Source organism: Mirounga angustirostris, unplaced genomic scaffold (genome assembly GCF_029215605.1).
Source record: "Mirounga angustirostris isolate CCGP_5_RB_7025 unplaced genomic scaffold, mMirAng1.0.hap1 SCAF_7, whole genome shotgun sequence".
Taxonomy (NCBI): Eukaryota; Metazoa; Chordata; class Mammalia; order Carnivora; family Phocidae; genus Mirounga; species Mirounga angustirostris.
In genome coordinates, this window is record NW_026991715.1 from 50,424,870 (window position 1) to 50,447,998 (window position 23,129).

At 36.5% G+C, this 23,129-nt stretch overlaps 2 protein-coding genes across 2 annotated transcripts in view; one reads left to right on the plus strand and one right to left on the minus strand.

Moving 5' to 3' along the window:
• The window catches only part of CENPK (centromere protein K), a 41,876-nt gene extending 40,205 nt beyond the window's left edge, over window positions 1-1,671 (minus strand). Inside the window, exon 1 of the mRNA XM_045895501.3 lies at window positions 1,471-1,671. The gene's annotated coding sequence lies outside the window, so the exon portion shown is untranslated. The remainder of the gene's footprint in view (window positions 1-1,470) is intronic.
• PPWD1 (peptidylprolyl isomerase domain and WD repeat containing 1) lies at window positions 1,658-22,903 on the plus strand. The gene is made up of 11 exons (XM_045895521.3): window positions 1,658-1,881; window positions 5,631-5,733; window positions 6,925-7,025; window positions 7,178-7,298; window positions 9,135-9,582; window positions 13,885-14,075; window positions 14,932-15,121; window positions 18,276-18,457; window positions 19,750-19,831; window positions 21,412-21,594; window positions 22,596-22,903. The coding sequence occupies exons 1-11, from the start codon at window positions 1,686-1,688 to the stop codon at window positions 22,737-22,739; spliced, it is 1,941 nt and encodes a 646-aa protein (XP_045751477.1). The 5' UTR covers window positions 1,658-1,685; the 3' UTR covers window positions 22,740-22,903.
• The last annotated feature ends 226 nt before the right edge of the window (window positions 22,904-23,129 follow it).

Here is a 23,129-nt window from a genome sequence, read left to right on the forward strand (position 1 = left end):
ATAAATAAAAAAATTAAAAATTAAAAAATGGGCAGAGGATCTGAATAGACATTTTTCCAAAGAAGAAAGATGGCCAACAGTGGCATCTACCATGCAAAGATGCTCAACGTCACTAATCATCAGGTAAATGCAAATCAAAACCACAATGAGATATCACCTCATACCTGTTAGAATGGCTATTTTCAAAAAGCCAAGAAATAACAAATTTTGATGAGGATATGGAGAAAAGGGCACCTTTGTGCACTATTGGTGGGAATGTAAATTTACGCTGCCACCGTGAAAAGTATTTTGGAGGTTCCTCAAAAAATTAAAAACAGAACCATCATATGATCCAGCAACTCCTCTTCTGGGTATTTATCTGAAGCAAATGAAAACACTAATTCAAAGATATACGCACCCACCATGTTCATTGCAGCATTATTTTGCAATAGCCAAGATATGGAAACAACCTAAGTATTCATAGACAAATGAAAGGATAAAGGAAATGTGGCCATGTATAAACACACACACACACACACACAGAGCTATAAAAAAGAATGAACTCTTGCCATTTGCAATAACAATGATGGCCCTCAAGGGCATTATGCTAAATGAAATAAGTCAGACCGAGTAAGACAATTACCATATGATCCCACTTACGTGTGATGTGGAATCTTGAGGAACAAAAAAAAAAAAAGAAAGAAAGAGAACCAAACTCACAGATACAGAGAACAGACTGGTAGTTACCAAAGGCAGAGTGGTGAGAGGGCAAAATGGGTGAAGGGGGCCAGAAAGTACAAACTTGGCGGTTATAAAACACTAAGTCATGGGGATGAAATGCGCAGCATAGTGACTGTAGTTAATAATACTGTATTTGGAAGTTTCTAAGACAGTAGATCTTAAAAGCTCGCATCACAGAGAAAAAAATTCTGTATGCACGGTGACAGATGTTAACTAGACTTACTGTGGTGATCATTTTGAAATATATAAAAATAGCCAATCATTATGATGTCCACCCGAAACTAATAGAGTTGACCTTTGAACAACATAGTACTAAACTGCGCAGGTCCACTGATACAAGGATTTTTTTTTCCAGTAAATACACATACAGTACTGAAAATGTATTTCTCTTCTTTATGATTTTAATAACATTTTTTTCTCTACCTTACTTTCTTGAAAGAATACAGTACATAATTCTCTCCGCCCCCGCCGCCCCCGCTCTTCAAGCAAGAAGTCAGTTTGGAGAGCTTGAAGGGAGGCCCGCAAATTAACCAGTTCCCTCAATTCCGGGCCCCTCGCGCCATCTCTCCTAACCCGGGGCGTTTCTAGAGCGGGAGAAGAGCCGGTCACAATGACTGGCTGGACGTCCGGTAAACAATTCCCGTGAGGTAAGGGTCCCACCATCGGGGCTGCAGTTTCACATCCTGGGACCTGCCAGGCCCAGCGGCAAGTTTTCAACCCTTAAGGCGCTCTCCCTTGCCTATCTCTTACCACCACAGTGCCACGGACTTCAGGTCTTCTCCGCCGGGCGCAGCAAGGCTTCCTGGCCTAGAACGTTTGCGCGCGCTGCTTGCTGATTGGATCTGCTCCTACCCACCCCAGCCAATCCCGAAACTCGCTTGGCCGCTGACGGGCAAGCTGCGCCGCTTTTAAGATTGGTAGCAGAGCTGTGTGTGTGTCGCGTCTTTTGTGACAATTCGGGCAATATGGCGTCGGAAGGTGGTAGCGATTCACAGCTGAGAAGGAGAAGGCGCAGGGACCAGGAGGAACCGGAAAAAACAGAACTCAGCGAAAGGGAGCTGACAGTGGTAGTGGCGGTGGCCCAAGAGAACGAAGAGGAAAATGAAGAGCGCTGGGTTGGGCCTTTACCTGTAGAGGCAACATTGGCCAAGAAGAGGAAAGGTAGCTACAGAGATAGGCACAGGGCGAGTTGAAATCTGCGTGCCCCGACTGGGAGATTTCAAACCAGACCCCAAAAACGGATGGTGTGTGATTGCGGGGTTTCGTGCCCTCAGAACGGAGGATCTTCTGATTGCTGGCCATTCTATACTTGCACGTTTCCCCGAAATAGTGACTTGGGCTGAGTACAGCGTCTTTTTGATAATATGTAACAATGTTAATCACGGATGTGTTAATGTGTTCTAATAGATGCTAAAGCTAATTTATGCCACTACTTGCTATGTGCTAGGCGCCTCTCATTTAATCCCTACAGCAGGCATATGAGGTTGGAATTTCTATCTGCGTTTAGCAGATGTGAAAGAGAGTCCGGTTTTCTTGAAGGCTCTTAGTTCAGGAATGCTGTGAGTTTGTTGGGGCGCGCGGGGAGGGGGCGAGAGAGCGGTGCCTATTTAGAATCGTAAAGAGTAGGTAAAGATGATTATAATCCTGACTCTTACAGTAATGACTTTGTTTGTTTGTTTAAATATTTTATTTATTTATTTGACAGAGAGAGACCTAGCCAGAGAGGGAACACAAGGAGGGGGGAGTGGGAGAGTGAGAAGCAGGCTTCCCGCGGAGCAATGAGCCCGATATGGGACTCGATCCCAGGATCCTGGGATCTTGACCCGAGGCGAAGGCAGATGCTTAACGACTGAGCCACCCAGGCGCCCTTTTTCACCTGGGAAAGTTACATAAGTTTCCTGGATCACAAATTTTTCATCTAAAACCGGCGATCTGTGGTTTTCAAACCACACGCAGGAGATACAAAGGCCTGAAGTATTTTCCTACTTTCGTGGAATAGTGACCAGGTTTTATCAAATAAAAAGGGTGGGGAAAGAAGTTAAATTTTCTTATTTTAAAAGTTGTTCTGTAAAATGTCTTTCTTAAACGTGTAAGACGATTAAAATACGATTTTTCTGGAAGTTCACATCTTACCTTTATCATTCTCTCTGCTTCACACTCTTCAGTGATTTCTCATTATTTTCAAAACAAAGTCCAAACTCCCCAAATGGCCTACAAGGCTCTTCATGACATGATCTCTCTTTACCTCACCAAAACTTATCCACTGCTTCTCTATCCTAACTTTGTCTGTCTTCCTTACTCTGTACTCCTGCCATATTAAGACACTTGAGAATGGGGCATGCTTTTTTTCTTATTTGAATGCCTACCAGGATGTTATGGTGTATACCAAATGATTTCCCTCAACCATTTTCACTTGGCTAACTTGCTCAACTTTAGCATTCACCTTCAGCCATCACCTCCTCTGTAAAGCCTGTGACTTCTCCAGTTTGGGTCAGGTTTCTGAAGAACATTGATCATAACTCTGAGGTAATATTTAACAGCTGAATTTACAGGTAACCTTCAAATTTTATGTATCCAAATTTTGAAGAAGCCAATTTTTTGAACACTACGTTGACACTTTTAAAGTACATTATCTTTTTTACTGTTAGGTCTTTCTGTTAAATGTTTCCACAGCAATTTCTTCTTCATTGCACTTGCTACATTTTAAAATTGTGTATTTATTCATGTGATTGATAATGTTCCTCTCCAGTGCTTAGACTGTAAACTTATAAAAGCAAAGTCCATTCCTACTTTGCTTCAGTGCTTGCTACAGTGCTTTGCACATAGCAAGTGTTCACTTAGTATTTATTGAGTGAATGAATATGACAAAGTTAATGCTCTAATTGTTGCATTAGAATATTTTTATATGTCCTTTCTCTGGAAAAATAAAAAAAATAAAAGTGCTGATATTAGTGTTAAGAGACAAAGATCTTATAAAACTTAATTGACAGGGACAGAAATAATTAGGTGTGAAAATGTTTGCCCTAGGGGCGCCTGGATGGCTCGTTGAGCGTCTGCCTTCTGCTCAGGTCATGATCCAAGGGTCTGGGATCAAGCCCCATGTTGGGCTGTCTCCTCAGCGGGAGCCTGCTTCTCCCTCTCCCTGCTGTTCCCCCTGCTTGTACTCTCTCTCTCTGTCAAATAAACAAATAAAATCTTTAAAAAAAAAGAAAAAGAAAGAAAGAAAATGTTTGCCCTTAAGTAGATGCTCTTTGTATTTAAGCCAATCAATAGTATTCGGTTTGAAGAAAAAATTGAAATTTAAAAAAACATGTATGAAACATTAGAAAAATATCATTGAAGATTTTATCTAAAAAGACAGGAGTTTGGGGCACCTGGCTGGCTCAATCGGTAGAACATGCGACTCTTGATCTCAGGATTGTAAATACAAATCCCACATTGGGCATACAGATTACTTAAAAATAAAATCTTAAAAAAAAAATAAAAAGACAGGAGTTTGATAATATAGTTCTAGAAATAGAACATGTTCTTTGGACACTGGATATTTGTATTCATTTTCAGAAAGATATTATAAATTATTATATGACACTACCTTTAATTAAACTCATGGTTTCTCAGAGACAGGAGTTATGTGTTCTTCATGTCCATGGGCCTTGTAACTATTTTGTTTTCAGTAAATATCTGCTCAACAAGTAAACTAACAAACAGCAAAAGGAATGTGTATCAGATAGGATTATATTAAGCTGCCAATTACATAAAGACCCAAAAAATCAATAACATTAAAAAGGACAGAGGTATACTTCTTTCATGTGTAAAAGGAGTCCCAAAGTAAAGAGTCTAGGATTGGTATAGAGGCTCCAAAGTGACCTAGGCTCTTCCCAGCGTTCTACCCTAACATCACTAGGTTATGGCCCTCATCTTTGTCCCAGGGCTGTTATTAGAATAACAGTGCTGTTATCCCAGTTCCAAGTTGTAGGACTGAGGAAGGGAAGAAGGGAACACTTTTAAGGAGACTTCTTCATTGTCCGACAACACTGCTCATTGACATACGGTAACACCTAACTCTGGAGAAGGTGAGAAAGGTCCTCTTAATGATGTCAATATGCCCATATAAAAATGGGGGTTCTGTTACTAAAAATGAAGGAGAAAGGAGTTCATTGGGCACAAGTTTGAGTCTGCCATACATTATAGTTAGGAAAAACTATGAAACATCTCATATTTAATGTAGCAACTTTTTATAGTCCTGTTTGGCCATCATTGGATTATTTTACTAGATATGCATATATCAATTTTTGCTGGTAAAATTGTTCATAGCTCTTGTAATGAAATCAGTATTTCCTCAGATTAACACTCTTAAAAATGTTTTGTCCCTGGGAAAAGTTGAGAACTCCAGGATTTTTTCAGCTCTAAAAATCTATTTAGTATTTTAACATGTTTACCTGCTCTAATCCCAGTATCAGTGACTTCAAAGAGGATTAGTGCCTTAAAGATAAACAGACATCTTCTAAGTGGCCACTGTCCTCTTGTTACTTTAAATTAGAACTAATAATTGACTCTACATGGTTGGAAAGATGGTTGTGATAATTTCATGAAACTTTTTTAAGGTTTCTGTTTCTTAATGGAACCTTCATATTAAGCCAGAATCACTCAGTTCTTAAGTTCTGGGGACAGTCAAGCCTCTATATAATACCTGAGAACCTGTCATGACTAAATGATGGTACTATTCGCTACTATGAAATAATAGAAGTAACAAGTGATGTAACACTAAATTTTTTTTCATTACATGTGAATTGAGAGAAATTTAAGAAAATCTAGAAGAATGTACAAAGTAGAACTTAGAAAATCTTAAGTACAAAATAGTAAATAGTTCCAGTTAAAAATACATTTTTATTTCCTTTTTTTCCCCTCAGTTTTGGAATTTGAAAGAGTCTATCTTGAAAACCTCCCCAGTGCATCTATGTATGAACGCAGCTATATGCATAGAGATGTCATCACCCATGTGGTATGCACCAAGTAAGTCTATCACATCTTTTTAATTTCTTTCTGAAAAATGTGTTTTATAAAAATGCTTCAGTTTTGAGGAGGATTTGTAGAAGTAACTTTAGGATACTGTGGATTTCTGTTTAATGTCATAGGTTCCTTAACAGTTTAAGTTAGGGCGCCTGGGTGGCTCAGTTGGTTAAGCGACTGCCTTCGGCTCAGGTCATGGTCCCGGAGTCCTGGGATCGAGTCCCACATCGGGCTCCCGGCTCAGCGGGGAGCCTGCTTCTCCCTCTGACCCTCTCCCCTCTCATGCTGTTTCTCTCTTTCTCTCAAATAAATAAATAAAATCTTTTAAAAAAAAAAAAACAGTTTAAGTTAAATAAAGGCCTACATACTCTTTCCTATATCATACAAGAAATGCATTCAAGGTAAGATGTGTAAAGTACCTGGCATATTCTGGATTTCAATAAATGGTTTCTATTTTTATATACCTTACAAGGGAGACTATTCTGTATAAAATCTTTCAGATACTTAACCAAACACCTTGGATAGGATACAAAACAAATGTATTGAACTTTGCTGTATAGAGAAGGGATATATTGAGATTTAATGATTTATCAACTTCTGAAAACTAGTATAATTTTCCTTGTGAAAACACTGCCTATAGGATGATCTTAGCATTAATGGGCCCTAAGGTCTAGTGATTACTTTTTTTTTTTTCTTTTTTAAAGATTTTATTTATTTGAGAGATAGAGAATGAAAGAGAGAGAGCATGAGAGGGGGGAGGGTCAGAGGGAGAAGCAGACTCCCTGCTGAGCAGAGAGCCCGATGCGGGACTCGATCCTGGGATTCCAGGATCATGACCTGAGCCGAAGGCAGTTGCTTAACCAGCTGAGCCACCCAGGCGCCCAAGTCTAGTGATTACTGGTGAAATTTCTTTTTTTTAATGTCAAGTGCTAGCTCAATTCTGATCCTAGTTTTTGGGATTAAAATTAGTACCACAGCAACTATTATGATATCCAGAAAGGAACTACAAAATTTGCAATAGTGGTCTTCATAAAGGAAGATATTTTTTTATATGTCATATAGTGGTCTTCATAAAGGAAGATATTTTTTAAAAAACCTACTTTGAAAGTCAAAAAGTCTCATGAATGATTGCTTTGGGGATACTAAGTAATTCATCTGTTTTACAAAGTAACTTTTACAATTTTATATATGCAGGACAGATTTTATTATTACTGCCAGTCATGATGGACATGTTAAGTTCTGGAAAAAAATAGAAGAGGGAATTGAATTTGTTAAACATTTTCGTAGTCATCTGGGTAAGAATTTCACTTTCTGTTTGGATGTGTTTGTGTAGCTCTCTTAAATTGTATTGGTTAAAGTTTCTCTTAAACTGCTTTTTTTCTTTGAATCATGTATATTTGTTTCATTGGTATTTACTAGAGTGTTTTAATTTGATTTATTTAAATAGGAGTTATTGAGAGTATTGCAGTTAGCTCTGAGGGAGCATTGTTCTGTTCTGTGGGTGATGATAAAGCAATGAAGGTGTTTGATGTAGTGAACTTTGACATGATCAATATGCTGAAGCTTGGGTGAGTCTTTTTTTAAAGTATATATTTTTTAACTTAGCAAAATAATTTTTAAACTAAACTTCACCATTTTGTAGAAATTTCTAAACAGAATATATTGCCATTCCATTAAAAAATTTGCCTTTGAATTTTGCTTAGGAAAATTAGAAATGAATCCTTGTTATGATCTCTTTGGAGGCTTCTGCTGTGGTTTTGTCATTAATCACAGAAGTTTTTAAACAGCATCATAACAAGGATTCATTGTATCCATTTAACATTACTTAATTAACAAGGATCCATCATGTCTAATATACTGGTGCTTAGAATTAACTCCCTTGCTGTGTTTATTTCAGTCATATGTATTGTGTCTTATAAGGCTTATATACATTTTGGAATTGAGGTGATTTGTTGGTGATTTTAAACTTTGAAGTATATTGATACCCCAACTATGTGGTTAGACTGTACAGGAATGAGATGAATACTTTGTTTTAAGCATGTCTTTCTTTATATACCATACTGAATTTATATATATCTAAATGAATGTCAGCTTTAAAATCATAGCATTGTCAAAAAGTTTTAGGACTTGTCTTAGCTCAGACTGCCATTACAAAAGACCATAGGCTAAGTGGCTTAAACAATAAAATTTTATTTTCTCAGAGTTCTGGAGGCTGGAAAGTGTAAGATCAAGGTTCCAGCAGGGTTTAATTTGTGGTGAGGACTCTCTTTGGGGACAGGATGTAGGGAGGAATGGTATCTTGCTTTCCCTTCTCAGGCCACAGGCCTATGGGATTAGGGCCCCACATTTATGACCTCATTCAACCTTAATTACCTCCTAATTATCTCCAGATACGATCACCTTGGTTAACTGCAACATATGAATGGTGGGGGGAGGAGGACAACAGTTCATTACCTAATAGGATTTCTTTTGGAATTTCCTTCAAAACCAGTTTATGAGCCACTAAAGGAAATCAGTCTCATTACTTATGGTCAGAACTTATTTTTGACTAGAAATAGCAATATCTTTTGGTTATCTGTCCTATTCCCCTGCTTTGTTTACCCACACTAGCTGTTTTTTAAAATTAAATCTTTTGATAAATGTTGAACCTTTGCCATCTTTGAGGATATTGAAAGAGTATTTTTTTTTAACTTTTGGTAGAAATTCTAAAAAACTTTTGAGAAGTTCCAAAAAAGTTTTGAGCATCAGCACCAACATTGGAATAACTGTGTAATGTCTCAAACTGACTGCCTAGAAGGAGAAAACACTCATTTGAGTGTGTACGTTTGGTGTATTGATTAAATTTGTCCCAGTCCTTTTACACTTTGTTCATCAGGTAGCATGTTCAAACTTTATAGTTTTAAGATCAAGTTACTAATAATGAGAATGTGATATCAAAATGTTTTTCTTTTGATCACGGTCATAACTAAAATATTTTAATTTTAAACATTTCAAGGATGGATTTATCAAGTATACTGTTACATGCTAAACTATTTAAAAGTAAGTTATACATAGACTGAGACACAGACAGAAATCCAAAAGGCAATGCCTTGGAATATTTTAAGGTTCAGGTCTGATCTGGTTTTTTTATCTACCCAAGAGAAGTAAATGATCTGCTATATGCTATTCTCCTTGTGGTCTGATAAATCCTCAGAAGTTATTACCATTACGTTAATGAGGTCAGAAAGAGAAAAATCGGTAACTTTTTTTAGTTGTTCCTTCCCATTTTCTATCTCTCTGCTACTTTGAGCAAGGAATCCAAAACTAACTAAATCATTGGCCAGGACATTTTTCTGGTGGTGAGGGTGGATAAGGATGCTTATTTGTATTGATTTCTTTTTTCCCTCAATTCTTAAATATTTTAGCTATTTTCCTGGACAGTGTGAGTGGATCTATTGCCCAGGGGACGCCATATCTTCAGTTGCTGCTTCTGAGAAGAGCACAGGAAAAATTTTCATTTATGATGGTCGAGGAGATAACCAGCCACTTCATATTTTTGACAAACTCCATACATCACCTCTTACTCAGATACGGCTGAATGCAGTTTACAAAGCAGTAGTGTCTTCTGATAAATCTGGGATGATTGAATACTGGACTGGGCCTCCTCATGAATATAAGTTCCCCAAAAATGTGAACTGGGAATATAAAACTGACACAGATTTATATGAATTTGCCAAGTGCAAGGCTTATCCAACCAGCATATGTTTTTCACCTGATGGGAAGAAAATAGCTACTATTGGTTCTGATAGAAAAGTTAGAATTTTCAGATTTTTAACTGGAAAACTCATGAGAGTCTTTGATGAATCACTAAGTGTAAGTGCAATATAAATTTAATGACTATTTCCTTTCCTGAATGTCTTTATTTTGTGCTATTTCTTAAAAGATATTTTTTCTGGATGTAGATGTTTACATGGATGGTTATTTTCTCTTAGCACATTGAAGATATTATTCAACTGTCTGCTGTCTTTCAGTGTTCTTCAGAACTCTCTTCCCTAGGTTTGTGATGTGATACCTTTTGAGCCAATTATCCTTATATTTATATGGCTGTGTTTTTAGTTTAGTTTTGTTTGTTTCATCCTCTTAAGCTCCTCAAAACTCATTCTAGACTTTTTTCTTAGCCTTTTCTTAACTCTCTTCACTCCTGTCTGTTCGTATGACAACTCCCAAATTGATTTTTCCAGCTTTCTATTGCAAACAGAGCTGGTGCTATCCTTTGTTTTGTTTTGGGGGGTTTTTTGGGGGGGTTTTTTTTGGTTTTGTTTTGCTGTCTTCATGAATGGTACCAATATCCATTTGCTTGCACAAGCCAAAGAAACCTGAATCATCCTTAACTTTTTAACTCTTTTTCCTTACCCCTCTTTTTTAAATTCATCATGAATCCTGTCAATTTTACTTTCTAAATATGCTTTAAAGTTGTTCATTTCCTTTCAGCACAGCTGTCCATACTGTAGCTCATGATCTTTTGCCTAGACTATCTCATGGCCTACTGCCTATGTCCTGGATTCCTCCTAATCTGTTATCGACGCTGCACCCAGAGCAATTTTTTTAAAGTATATATCTGATCGTGTCATTCTTTGAACCTTTTTGTGACTTCCTGTTCTTAGGATCAAGACCAAATTCATGGCCTGCCTTATTGTGGCCTTTGCCTACCACTCTACCCTACTATAAATCACCTTTCTCCCTGCCTCTTACTCTAGCCATTTAGGCCTTCTTTCAGTTTCTTGACCATGTCTCCCGCCACAGGGCCTTTGCATATGCTGTTCCTGCTACCTGGAGTCACCCCTCCCCCATTCTTTCCATTACCAGTTGAACTTATCCTTCAAATCTTATTTAAAGGGTCACTTCCTGTGGGAATTCACTGTTCATCTAATCTAGGACAACTTTTTATTTTAAGATTTATTTACTTTAGAGAGAACACAAGAGAGCGTAAGCACACCCGCAAGCCTGAGTGGGGGTCAGAGGGAGAGAATCTTCAAGCAGACTCTGCCGTTGCTCAGTGTGAAGCCTGACTCAGGGCTTGATCACAACACCCATGAGTTTACAACCTGAGCCAAAACGAAGAGTTGGATGCTTAACCAACTGAGCCAGGAGGCCCTGGGACAACTTTTTTTTTTATGTGACTTAATATCACTCTGTTTATTTTCTTGTAGAGCATTTGGCATGGTCTTATTTTTTATTAATACATGTCAACCCCTCATAGATTAAACTCTATGTGATCTATGGTCCCTTATCTGTTTTGGTTCATATTTGTATCTCCAGCACTAAGAACAATACCTGACACATAATAACTGCTAACAAGAATTTGTTAAAGCATGTACTTGTAGAATAAGAGTTTCTATCCATGCAAAGTTAACTGTTTTTTGTGGAAATTTGGGTTTCACTACCTGTTTCCCTGAAGTGTTCTCTAACTGCTAATGGTATGTTGAATCCTCTAAGAGTCTGTGGGTTGAACCTTTGTAGCAGTAATGTTTATTGTATGACAATGTCAATTCTACAGTCTTGGTAGTGACCAGTTTATATTAGATTCCCTGCATTAAGGTCTTAAATTGTGTTATTCTTATTAGTGACACTCTTGTTTGGTGGCAAGTAGCAATAAGTTGGGTGGATTATCGGCCTGAAGTAGTATGAATCCAGACAAATAGGAAGATCTGTTTGCTAGTCAAATCATCCTCATGATTCATTTTCTTGGTGGAAGAGAATAGCTTTCCACTATACTTTTAAGAAAAGGAGAAAAACTTCCTTTGTGATGTTTTCTTCTTTAGGTAGATGGTAACTAAATATTAGTTTAAATATAACTTAAAGTCTCTTTACCAGCTTGCAGCTCCTTGAAGATTCCTTAGGAAAAGAAACATTTAAAAACACAGTCTCTGGATATAAATCTCTTAACATGAATACTCTGAGCTGTTCAGCCCACTCTATTTCTTCATCACTGTCTTCAACATTTGTTGAACTCAAAGGGCCGAGATGGTAAGAGGAAGTCAGTAGTAAAGCTTATGACAGAAGTTGACATTCAGAATGAGAGAGGTTACAAAAACAAAACAAAAACAAATGCCAAGTAATTTAGTTAGAATGCTAGTGGTAGTAAATGTGTGGAATCTCACAGTTAATGAGATATGCATATGCTGTATATGGCTACACAGATGAATATCACAGGGGCCCTGGTATTAAGGCTAGAATATGTAAAAAGATACCAAGGTACTTAATCAGGTCGGATTAACATTTATGAAATACTTATATGTGGGCAGAGGGCCATCTACAAATCTTAAGTCTTGAAAATGAATCCTCTCGGGGTGCCTGGGTGCTCAGTCAGTTAAGCGTCAGCCTTTGGCTTAGGTCATGATCCTAGGGTCCTGGGATCGAGCCCCACATTGGGCTCCCTGCTCAGTGGCAAGTTTGCTTCTCCCTCTTCCTCTCCCTCTGTGATCTCTCTCACTCTCACTCTCTCTCAAATAAATAAGTAAAACCTTAAAAAAAAAAAAAAAAGAAAGAAAGAAAGAAAATGAATCTGTAACAAAATAATCAAGGGTTCCTCACTACAAAAATGTAGTCCAGCATCTAGGCTATTTCTAGCATACAAATAAGCAATTATCAGTCTCAGAGACTAGAGACAAGAAACCCTACAGACCAGGCTTTTTATCTGTCTTGTAAGACCTTTGCTTCTTGCTGTTGCCTAATACACATACCTTCTTTTGTTTTTTGGAGTTGTTTACATTGTTGTTCTTTCCATATCTAGAAAAACAGAATTTCCAGTTAATGCAAGCATGAAAAAAAATAGATTGAACATAAGCCTGGTTTCTTTTCATCTCCAATGGAGACCTACTTTTAAATTCTGCTGCTTGAGGCCTTAAATATCTGGAAAACTGAATGAAAGATCATATTTTGGGGGAAGCTTATAGTATGATAATACATAGTAATTGTGATGTGACCCTGTCTGAAATTGTTTCAAATATCTAAAGAAAAGAAAACCAAATATCAAAACTACAGAACACTCACAAAAATATTCATCTACACTAAGCCACATTTACCTAATGATAATCTGTGTTGTCCTTTCTGTAAAAATAACTTGAAACATTTTCTAAAATGTCATGAAATCTTTATAAATTAGTGAAATAATAAGAGTTCATTCATTCAACAAAAATTGAGGGCTTGTTATATCATGTCAGGCCCATGATCCCTGTACAGGGACCTTACAGTCTAGTTGCATTGTCCAGTATAGTGGCCACTAGCCATATGTGGCTATTGAGCACTTGATTTGAAGCTAGTCCAAATTTAGACGGACTGAAAGTATAAAATACAGGATTTCAAATACCTAATATAAGAAATATAGAACAAATATATCTCAATTTTTTTTTAAGATTTTATTTTTAAGTAATCTCTACATCCATCATGGGCTTGAACTTACAACCCTGAGATCAAGAGTCACATCTTCTGCCATCTGAGCCAGCCAGGTGCTCCATCTCAATTTTTTAATATTGCTTAAAGTTTAAATAATTTTTTTTAAAGATTTATTTATTTATTTGACAGAGAGAGACACAGCGAGAGAGGAAACACAAGCAGGGGGAGTGGGAGAGGGAGAAGCAGGCTTCCTGCTGATCAGGGAACCCGACGTGGGGCTCGATCCCAGGACCCTGGGACCATGACCTGAACCGAAGGCAGACGCTTAACGACTGAGCCACCCAGGCGCCCCTAAAGTTTAAATGATTATATTTTGGAAATATTCGGTTGAATAAAACATTATTAAGAATAATTTCAGCTGTTTTTACTTTGTTTAAGTAGCTACTAGAAAATTTAAAATTATATATGTGGTTTCCATTATATTTCTATTGGAAGGTACTAGTCTGTGGCTTATAAAAGGCAGCAGATAGTTTCAATAGAGAAAACAGTAGTTATATTAACTTTTGTTTAATTAGAAGAACCAGTTAGCATAAATACTATTTTTTATGATTTAACTTATTAATGTCTTTTTATTTCCTGCTTATAGTATTTAGAATCCTCCTTAAGATGACATATAAGTACACAAACTTTCAATGGCTCTTAATGTGTTCTGTGCTTCTATTTAAATTCTCATTCTCCTTATCATGTAGCTTTTTTGTTAATAAATGGTTTGCTTCTTAGATGTTTACTGAACTGCAGCAGATGAGGCAACAGCTACCCGACATGGAATTTGGCCGACGAATGGCTGTAGAACGTGAGTTGGAGAAGGTGGATGCAGTGAGATTAATTAACATAGTTTTTGATGAAACTGGACACTTCGTGCTGTATGGAACAATGCTAGGCATTAAAGTTATAAATGTAGAAACAAACCGGTAAGCTTGATGTTTTTTAAAAGTGCATTCATTTATGGGGGACCATTTCCTCCGTCAGGGAAACAATGGGAGTTTTGTTTGTTCCAGGACAAGTGGAATAGTCCCAAATGTCTAAACTTAACCAAATGTTTTGACTGGATTTTTCTGTGGTCTTTTGGTTGTTTATAATCTTATGTAAAAAGTTTCCACTCATGTTTGTAAAAGAAATGGAAAAAAGATATGCATAGTTTCAAGTTGTTGGTTTGGTTTTTTTTTTTAACAAGTTTCAGTCTCTCTTTTGCTTATTGATTTAAATTAGCCTGGTTCATGTTAAATGTTGCCAAATATTTTAACCACAGAATTCAGCATTACATCCTGCTAGACATAAAATCAGAAGTTAAAATGCATGAAACCACAAAAGCCCTTTGTGCAAACAGTCCATTTGGTTTTAGTACAAAATAGCTACAATCAGATACTATCACTGAATGTAAATGAAAAGAACTTAAAGTATATTTTAAAGAGAAAAAATCTAGTGCTGTACATTTTAACATGTAAACAAATTTATATTGTAGTTCTTGGCAGTATAGAATCTTCGAAGGCTTATAAAACGATTAAAATAATAGTGATAGGAATAGGTTAAAACTATATGACTAAATGATTGTATTTTTTTTAAGCTGAAAATTCCAGCCACCTACCAATTTAAAATCATTGCTTTTTGGGGGAGGGGGATGAGAAACACTTTTTAAAAAACTTTCACTAGTTATTTTATACAAAGGTAAAGGATAAAGGCTAGTTGATTCCTACCTCTTAACTATAAAGTTTTTATAATTGGAGTTCATTCTGATAATTTTATTGTATAAAACATTGTATTTTCTAGGTGTGTGCGCATCTTAGGCAAGCAAGAAAATATTAGAGTGATGCAGTTGGCTTTGTTCCAGGGAATAGCCAAAAAACATCGTGCTGCAACTACTATAGAAATGAAAGCTTCTGAAAACCCTGTTCTTCAGAATATTCAAGCTGACCCAACAATAGTTTGTACATCTTTCAAAAAGAACAGATTTTATATGGTATGCGGAAATACTAGGAAATAGACCTTAATTCTTCCAATTTGGTTGGATTTTTATTTTCTTAGCTTGTACCTTCAACTGAAGAGAATGTTGGCAATAGTAGCAGACTTTCTAAACAACCAGAATACAATCTTAAAACATTAATATTGTAGAATATTTAACTAGGACTTGATTTTGTAGTTTTCCCTCCTGTTTTGAAAATTTTTCATCCTGGCTTCTACAACTGTTTGTGTTGTCTAAGATGTTAGGAAGTAAGCAGTTACAGTATTTTTGCATCCATAATAGTTTTGCTATGGGGTTTTAAAATTCTCCTGCAAAAGATTATTTTTCATCTTTTATTCTGAAACATAATTTATCTCCCCTGAACTTGCACACTTCCTTCTCTAAGCACATTTCTTTTTATTACCTTTTAACTCCCTTGTAATGGTGCTACCTTAAAAGTGTATATTCCTGAGAAATTTTTTTTTTCTACAGTAGTCCAAGTACTTTGCATGTTAACTAACATTGGGCTCAGAATCAAACTACCAAGCTATCTAAGAGTAGCAGTGTCCTAACTGTTAAGCCAAGTAGAAAAAATCTTAAGTGTAGAGACCTCTGCCCTACCATTCTATTCACACTGCAGAGACTTTCTAAGTCCCACATTTGGCTATTTCTCTGCCTAAAATCTTTTAATGGCTCCTCAACTATATTAGATGGCTCTTCTGTCTTTCTTCATTTTTAGTTCATTTGCTACACTGACTATACTGAACTTGATCCCATTTGCAATAATTGAATGTCCTTGTTTACCTCAAGGCGTTTGCACAGGCTATTCCTTCTGCCAGTCACACACCTGTCCCCAGTCCCTACTTTCACTAGGTCTCAGTTTGGAAGCCTTCTCTTGACATCAAGTCTGATTAGGTATGCTTGCTTATGCAGTGTGTCACAGTTTTTGGAATAATTTCCTTTTTATTTTTTTTAATTTCTGACCCTGTCATCTCCTCCTTAATATAAAATTCTCAAATATAGGACATTATGTTTTCTTCACTATTCACAAAGTTTGGTAAAGTCTCTGGCTCATTATAGTATACTCATTCTTTCATCTGATATACTGTAAGCAGCTATGATGCTATTCAGGTTACCAGCATTTGATAAATGTAGGAAATAGCAGCTTATCCCAACCAAGCTTTTAACCTAAACTGGATACATTCTTTAAGATGAAAATTTTATTTATAATAATCAAAGTCTTTGCTAAAAATTAATATACATTCAAGGAAAAGAATTTTTCTTGTTTTTACCTGTAATTTAACTGTTTTGAAGGTAAAAGTTAATTGTAATAGGGAATTCTTGGTATATACTAAAAACAGATACTAATGTTCCATTCACTTTATCAAAAACTTTAACAAGTTATGTTTTCTTTTTCTTCCCTTAGAGTTTACTTTTATGTTGATTAAATCATACATGTTCCTTATAATCATTGAAGAAAAAGAAAAAAGTCACTGTGCATCTTTATACAGCTAACAAAATTATCTTTCATTTTATTAGACATACGTATTCGTAAGCAACAGTAAAATGGTGTACATATATATAAATTTTTGATCCTTTTTTTCAAATCCAGTATCATGAAATAAAAGTAAAATTTTACAAAATTTGAACTTTAGTAGTTTAATACGTGAGCTAAAAATTCATATAAATAAATAATACAACAGGGGCGCCTGGGTGGCTCAGTCGTTAAGTGTCTGCCTTCAGTTCAGGTCATGATCTCAGGGTCCTGGGATCAATCCCTGCATCGGGCTCCCTGCTTGGTGGGAAGCCTGCTTCTCCCTCTCCCACTCCCCCTGCTTGTGTTCCCTCTCTCGCTGTGTCTCTGTCAAATAAATAAATAAAATCTTTAAAAATCAATCAATCAATCAATCATACAACAGACACACCATTCCTTTGAAAACTGGAGAGTAAGATGATAAGGCAACAACATCCTAACTTGGTTGTTTATTTGGAATTTATACAAGTAGATCAGGAATGACATTAGGCAAGACAGGGCCTGGGGCACTGGTTTTACTTCCTGGAACTCAACTGGTTATCAGGTAGGGCTTTCTTGGGAGAAAAATTTTCTACTTACTGAAAATCAAATAAAAAAACCCAAAAAACAAAAAACAGGCTTAGAGAAGTCCAAAGTTTTAACAACTGAAAGGTTTCTTTCAGTTTTCCCAATACCCTGAGGTATCCTGAAATTTCTACAACTTCACTCAAAATTTGCATTCTTTCTCCCAAACTTCAGGGTTTAGATAGAACAGATGGGGCTTTGCAGGCAATAAAAAAGAAGGAAAGTCAAGATGCATTTCTGATTCATCTTTGAATCCTCAGCCTACCTAGCACCAGGTTCTGCTTTTGTTTTTGTTTTTGTTTTTTTTTAAAGATTTTATTTATTTATTTGAGAGAGCGAGAATGAGAGACAGAGAGCATGAGAGGGAGGAGGGTCAGAGGGAGAAGCAGGCTCCTCGCCAAGCAGGGAGCCCGATGCGGGACTCGATCCCGGGACTCCAGGATCATGACCTGAGCCGAAGGCAGTCGCTTAACCGACTGAGCCACCCAGGCGCCCCAGGTTCTGCTTTTGTAATAACAATTATTAATATGTATATAGTATCGTCTACATGTTAGGCACTGTTCTCTAAGCATTTTATATCCCTTCATTTAATCTTCACAGCAGGCACCTCTTTGAGGTAGTTATTATTATCCCCATTTATGAATAAAGAAATGGAAAAAATGAATTTACTTCCCCCAGATCATGTAACTAGTAAGTAGCAGAGCTGGAATTCAAACCCAGGAAATCTAAGTAGTGAAAAGCAAGCAACAGGTGACAGGTTTTGACATACTAGCTGGCAGAAGCAGAGAGCTACCTCAAATAAAACTGCATCTTGTTAAATTTGTACCCAAAAAGAAATTAAATCCCATTTGAAATCATACATCTTCATTAAATGGATTTTCATATTAGACAAGTGTAAAAATAATTTAACTGCATTACACATCCTGTGATAGGAAGTGATTCCTGAAACAAGGATTTATTCTGATGTGAATTCTTTCTTTTCTCAAATACCATAAATAGAAATGAAATTTTCTTGTTGATAAATTTTAACCAGATGAAAATTTAATTCATTCACTCTCTTAATTTTCTTTTGAGTTTACCAAACGAGAACCGGAAGATACAAAAAGTGCAGATTCTGACAGAGATGTTTTTAATGAGAAACCTTCTAAAGAAGAAGTCATGGCAGCTACTCAAGCTGAAGGACCTAAACGAGTTTCAGATAGTGCCATTATCCACACAAGTATGGGAGACATTCACATCAAACTTTTTCCTGTTGAGTATGTACTATTTCTGTTGTCTTAAACACCAGTGTAAATGTGTTTATTTGAAGAAATTGTGCAACTTAAAATTATTTCAACTTGAGGAATTTTAAAGAATTGAAGTGTTTGATAGAACATCTACCTTTAGCTTTCTGGTAACTGTCCCTCTAGAAAATGGGGAAATTTTATACACATACTTCATAGGTTTATTATTATGAATACAAAACATATAGCTACAAAAGTGCTGAATGTAAACTATAAGTGATACACAAATATATTACCATTAGCTACACATCCCAACTAAATTTTGTGACTCAGTTGTTAGAACTGGCTTTATCCTCAAAGCAAATCCTTAAGGGGAGGATAATTTTTTCCTCCTGACATTTGCTAGACATCCACTACCTCTTATTTAGTCCCAGTGCTATCTGTATGTTTTAAAAATTCCAACAAAAAACATAAGGCCATTTAATTGAAAAAAGCAGAAGTGTATTCTGGACAGTTTAAAAGTTTGCAAGATGAACATGCAGTGCCATGTAGAATATCTGGCTATTCTTGATCCAAGAGATGACATCTTTTACTACACCTTTACTTAAAAGTACTTACTTATTTTGGATATGATTGTTTTATACGTACCTTGGTATGAACAAAGAACTAGGCAACTCTAGACACCAAGACCATCTCATTTTAGGTACTCACAACCCATGCAACTATTAAGCCTGTCTCCTGATGTACTTCCTGCAGTATTCTCTTGTATCTCCCTTCTATTCCCAGCTCTAGAGCTATTACATGATAATGTACCTTATTAAATCATCACATGAGATTAGTGAACATTATTTGGAAAGCTTCATACTTTGTGTGATTGTCATTTAAGGTTGATTAGATTTGGGAGATATCATTTCAGAGAGTAAGTCCTTCGTTAGGAATTGTGTCAGTGTACCATAACATAGTTTTTATAAGAAAATTGCCTTTCCCAGGAACTGAACCCACTATACAAGTTCAGTGAACATATGTATCTTAAGGTACTGTAGTTGTATTTTTTAATCTGCTAAATGACTTTGAAATTTAAATACTGTCAAACTCAAATATAATAAGCAGTCATGATCTAAAGATAATATACTAAACAATATGAATATACTATGGCTTATATGCTCTTTCAACTCTTGCTTATCCTAAGATTAGAAGAGGTTATGGAAAAAAAACTATCCTGAAAGTTTCAGAAGATACTGAAAACACCGTTAAGCACAACTGCAAAGTAAACTGTCTTAAGATGCCCTGAATAGATTTCATATTTTTAACATGTGTCTTACTAGGTGCCCTAAGACAGTGGAAAACTTCTGTGTTCATAGCAGAAATGGTTATTATAATGGACATACATTTCACCGTATAATTAAGGTAAGTTATACAAAAAAATTTTTTTAAAGATTTATTTATTTGAGAGAGAGAGAGAGCACGAGCAGGGGAGAGAGGGATAGAAGGAGAGAATCTTGAAGCAGACTCCCCACTGAGTGCAAAGCCTGACTCAGGGCTTGATCCCACAAGCCTGAGATCATGACCTGAGCTGAAACCAGGAGTCAAACACTTAACTGACTGAGCCACCCAGGCACCCCAAGTTGATACAAAATTTAAATGATTTCAGGAATAGTGTGTTTTTGCATAACCACAGGTTTAAACCTAAGGAATCTTCCTGTCTCACAATTATCAGTTTATTAGAAAGGAATAGGAAAGGGGGCCTGGGTGGCTCAGTCGGTTAAGCGTCTGCCTTTGGCTCAGGTCATGATCCCAGGGTCCAGGGATCAAGCCCTCATCGGGCTTCCTGCTCCTCGGGTTATCTGCTTCTCCCTCCCCCTCTGCTTGCCACTCCCCCTGCTTGTGCACTCTCTCTCTTTCTCTTTGTCAAATAAATAACATCCTAAAAAAAAAAAATGGACTATAGAAGCCAAAAAAAAAAAAAAAAACGGATGGTCATATCAGATCTAGAATCAAGCACAGGAATAGTAACTTGGTATCTTTTTAGAAACACTGCATCAATATTTTGTCCGCAGCTAAAGCAGGGGTCAGATACTGAGTAAAAAGTCATGCTTAGATAAAACCAAAAGCTAAGGTTACTTGTACCTGGTGACTAGATAAGGTCTAGATCTAGAAGGTAAGATTTTAAATAATAGAAGAGACATGATGCCACTTAATCTTTGAAAACCACCGTTAAAACCTGAAGAACAGAAAGAACTTGGCCCAGGATTTTGTTGAGCGGTGTTCCATAAAATAGATGGGGCAGTAATATAGTTCTTGGTAACTGGCAGGTCAGAAATGGCAGGGGAAATGACAGGAGAGGTAATCAGATTTTGGGGGTTCTGAAGGAATTAGTGAAATGACTCACCAGGCAATCCAGAGTCTTTAGAGAAAGGGAAGAGAGAAAAGTGGGGCAATTCTATAAAACCTAGCACACTATATGGGTCTGAAACTTCCTTACAGTATTAATTGGTTTTAATTAGATTATTGGGAAAGACAGTATATGTCTATAAATGAGGAGATCTTTGCAGTTTTGTTTCAATGAAATAAGGTCGTGTTTAAGCAATGGAAATACATCTTCTAAAGTAAAGTATAACTTACTGAGGTTTTAATAAAATCAGTTTATAGAGTGACAGTTAAGAAAAGTTAAGATTTTACTGAATGTAAAACACTCTTAAGGGGCGTCTGGGTGGCTCCGTTGGTTAAGCTACTGCCTTCGGCTCAGGTCATGATCTTGGAGTCCCGGGATCGAGTCCCGCATCGGGCTCCCTGCTCAGTGGGAAGTCTGCTTCTCCCTCTGACCCTCTCCCCTCTCATGTGCTCTCTCTCCCTCTCTCTTTCTCTCTCTCTCAAATAAATAAAATCTTTAAAAAAAAATAAAAAATAAAACACTCTCAAACATAAGATTCCAAAGCATGCATATAGAAAAGGACAAGTGTAATGTTTTTTGTGTACTTCCTGTTAAGGGCTTCATGATTCAGACGGGAGATCCAACAGGAACTGGTATGGGAGGAGAAAGCATATGGGGAGGAGAATTTGAAGATGAGTTTCATTCAACATTACGACACGACAGACCATATACACTCAGCATGGCCAACGCTGGATCGAATACTAATGGATCTCAGTTTTTCATAACAGTAGTACCAACGGTAAGTACAACAGCACTGTCTATAAGCCACAGATTCATAGATTATGATCTAAGAATGAATTCAGTGGAAGAGAGCTGCAGTATTGTCTACCATTATTTATATCTGCCAGGTTATAAGAATGAAAACAATTTAAATGAGAAAGTGTAAAACAAATTGGATTTTATTTTGTAAAACAATACTTCTGTAACTCAGGACACTTGAGTTTAAGTCAACTTTGCCAATACTAGTTGTACAACAGAAAACAAATTATTTCACTTCTGGGGCTGTTTCCTTATCTTTAGAATGGGAGGAATTAGAGCAAATGAATTCTCAATTTTAATGCAGCTCATAATCAATGGCAGTGTAGATTTGATAAAATACAGCATAAGAATATTGAGCTCTCTTGCTGTGCAGTTACACAAAATTATACAAATTATTAAACTTTATGTTTTGGAATTAAGCACCATGCAATAAAGGAACAATATTTATAATTACTATCAGGCACAAAGTCTCATGTAATAGTCACAATACTTCTAGTATCACTATACCCAGTTTTAAAAACTAGATGAGGAAATGAACAGTGAGCCATGATTAACTTGCCACAGGTCAAGTAGGCAACAGAGCCGGCATTTGAGCTCCCATCTCTCTAATACGAAAGCACGTGCTGCTTAAACAGTTCCAAACTGCCTCTTAATTATGCAGGTAGGATTCCTGCAGAGAACTTTTAAAGCCTTAGCCATAATTCATTAAGCCATGCAGAGAAACTTAGCTTTAGCAAACATCTTCCGCTCCCTTTAGTCTGAAAGGTGCAGATATCTAATTAAACATACTATGCTTTTATATTTTTTCATGTAATTATGGAAATCACTCTTAAAAGCTGCTAAATGAAATTAACTCTACATCCTTTTATTTAAATTTTAAAAATGAAGCATAAATTTAAATTCTCTTTAATTTGCTCACCCAAAGGGTGTAATCTAAGGAATCTGGGTTTACCAAGATCTTCCATTTCTCCTCCAATGCAGCCTTGGCTTGATAATAAGCACACAGTGTTTGGACGAGTGACTAAAGGAATGGAAGTTGTACAAAGGATCTCCAATGTCAAAGTCAATCCCAAAACAGATAAGCCCTATGAGGATGTCAGCATCATAAATATTACTGTCAAGTAAAATAAGGCTTGTTTCATTGTATGTGTAAGTAAAAAATACACATATATCAAACAGGGTTATTTTACATTAGGAAGTTCTTAGGACTTGCTGAACATACAAATCATGTTTCAAGGATGCAATTATTATGTTTTGTATTTTTCATTAAAGGTCCTTTTTTAAAACTCTGCCTTTGATTTTTCTTGCAGCATTTCTCATCCTAGGAGGTGATAAACTGAGATGGATTAAATTTGGGCAAACAGCACCCCTTATATGTAATTTGTCATGAGACTCAAAACCAGATTAAATAATGAGAATTGTATGCATAGGTTCCTTAGCTTTCTAAAAACATGCCACCTAATCTGCCCACGTTTCTTTAGATCCACTAAGAAAGGGTACCAGGATCTGATAGTA

What these genes read in the sequence shown, in the direction of transcription:
- PPWD1 (XM_045895521.3), top strand. Translation starts at nt 1,686, where the DNA reads ATGGCGTCGGAAGGTGGTAGCGATTCACAGCTGAGAAGGAGAAGGCGC. An exon ending in ACCCATGTGGTATGCACCAA is followed by an intron (nt 5,734 to 6,924) that starts GTAAGTCTATCA and finishes TTATATATGCAG; the next exon opens with GACAGATTTTATTATTACTG. An exon ending in AAAAGAACAGATTTTATATG is followed by an intron (nt 15,122 to 18,275) that starts GTATGCGGAAAT and finishes TTTTCTTTTGAG; the next exon opens with TTTACCAAACGAGAACCGGA.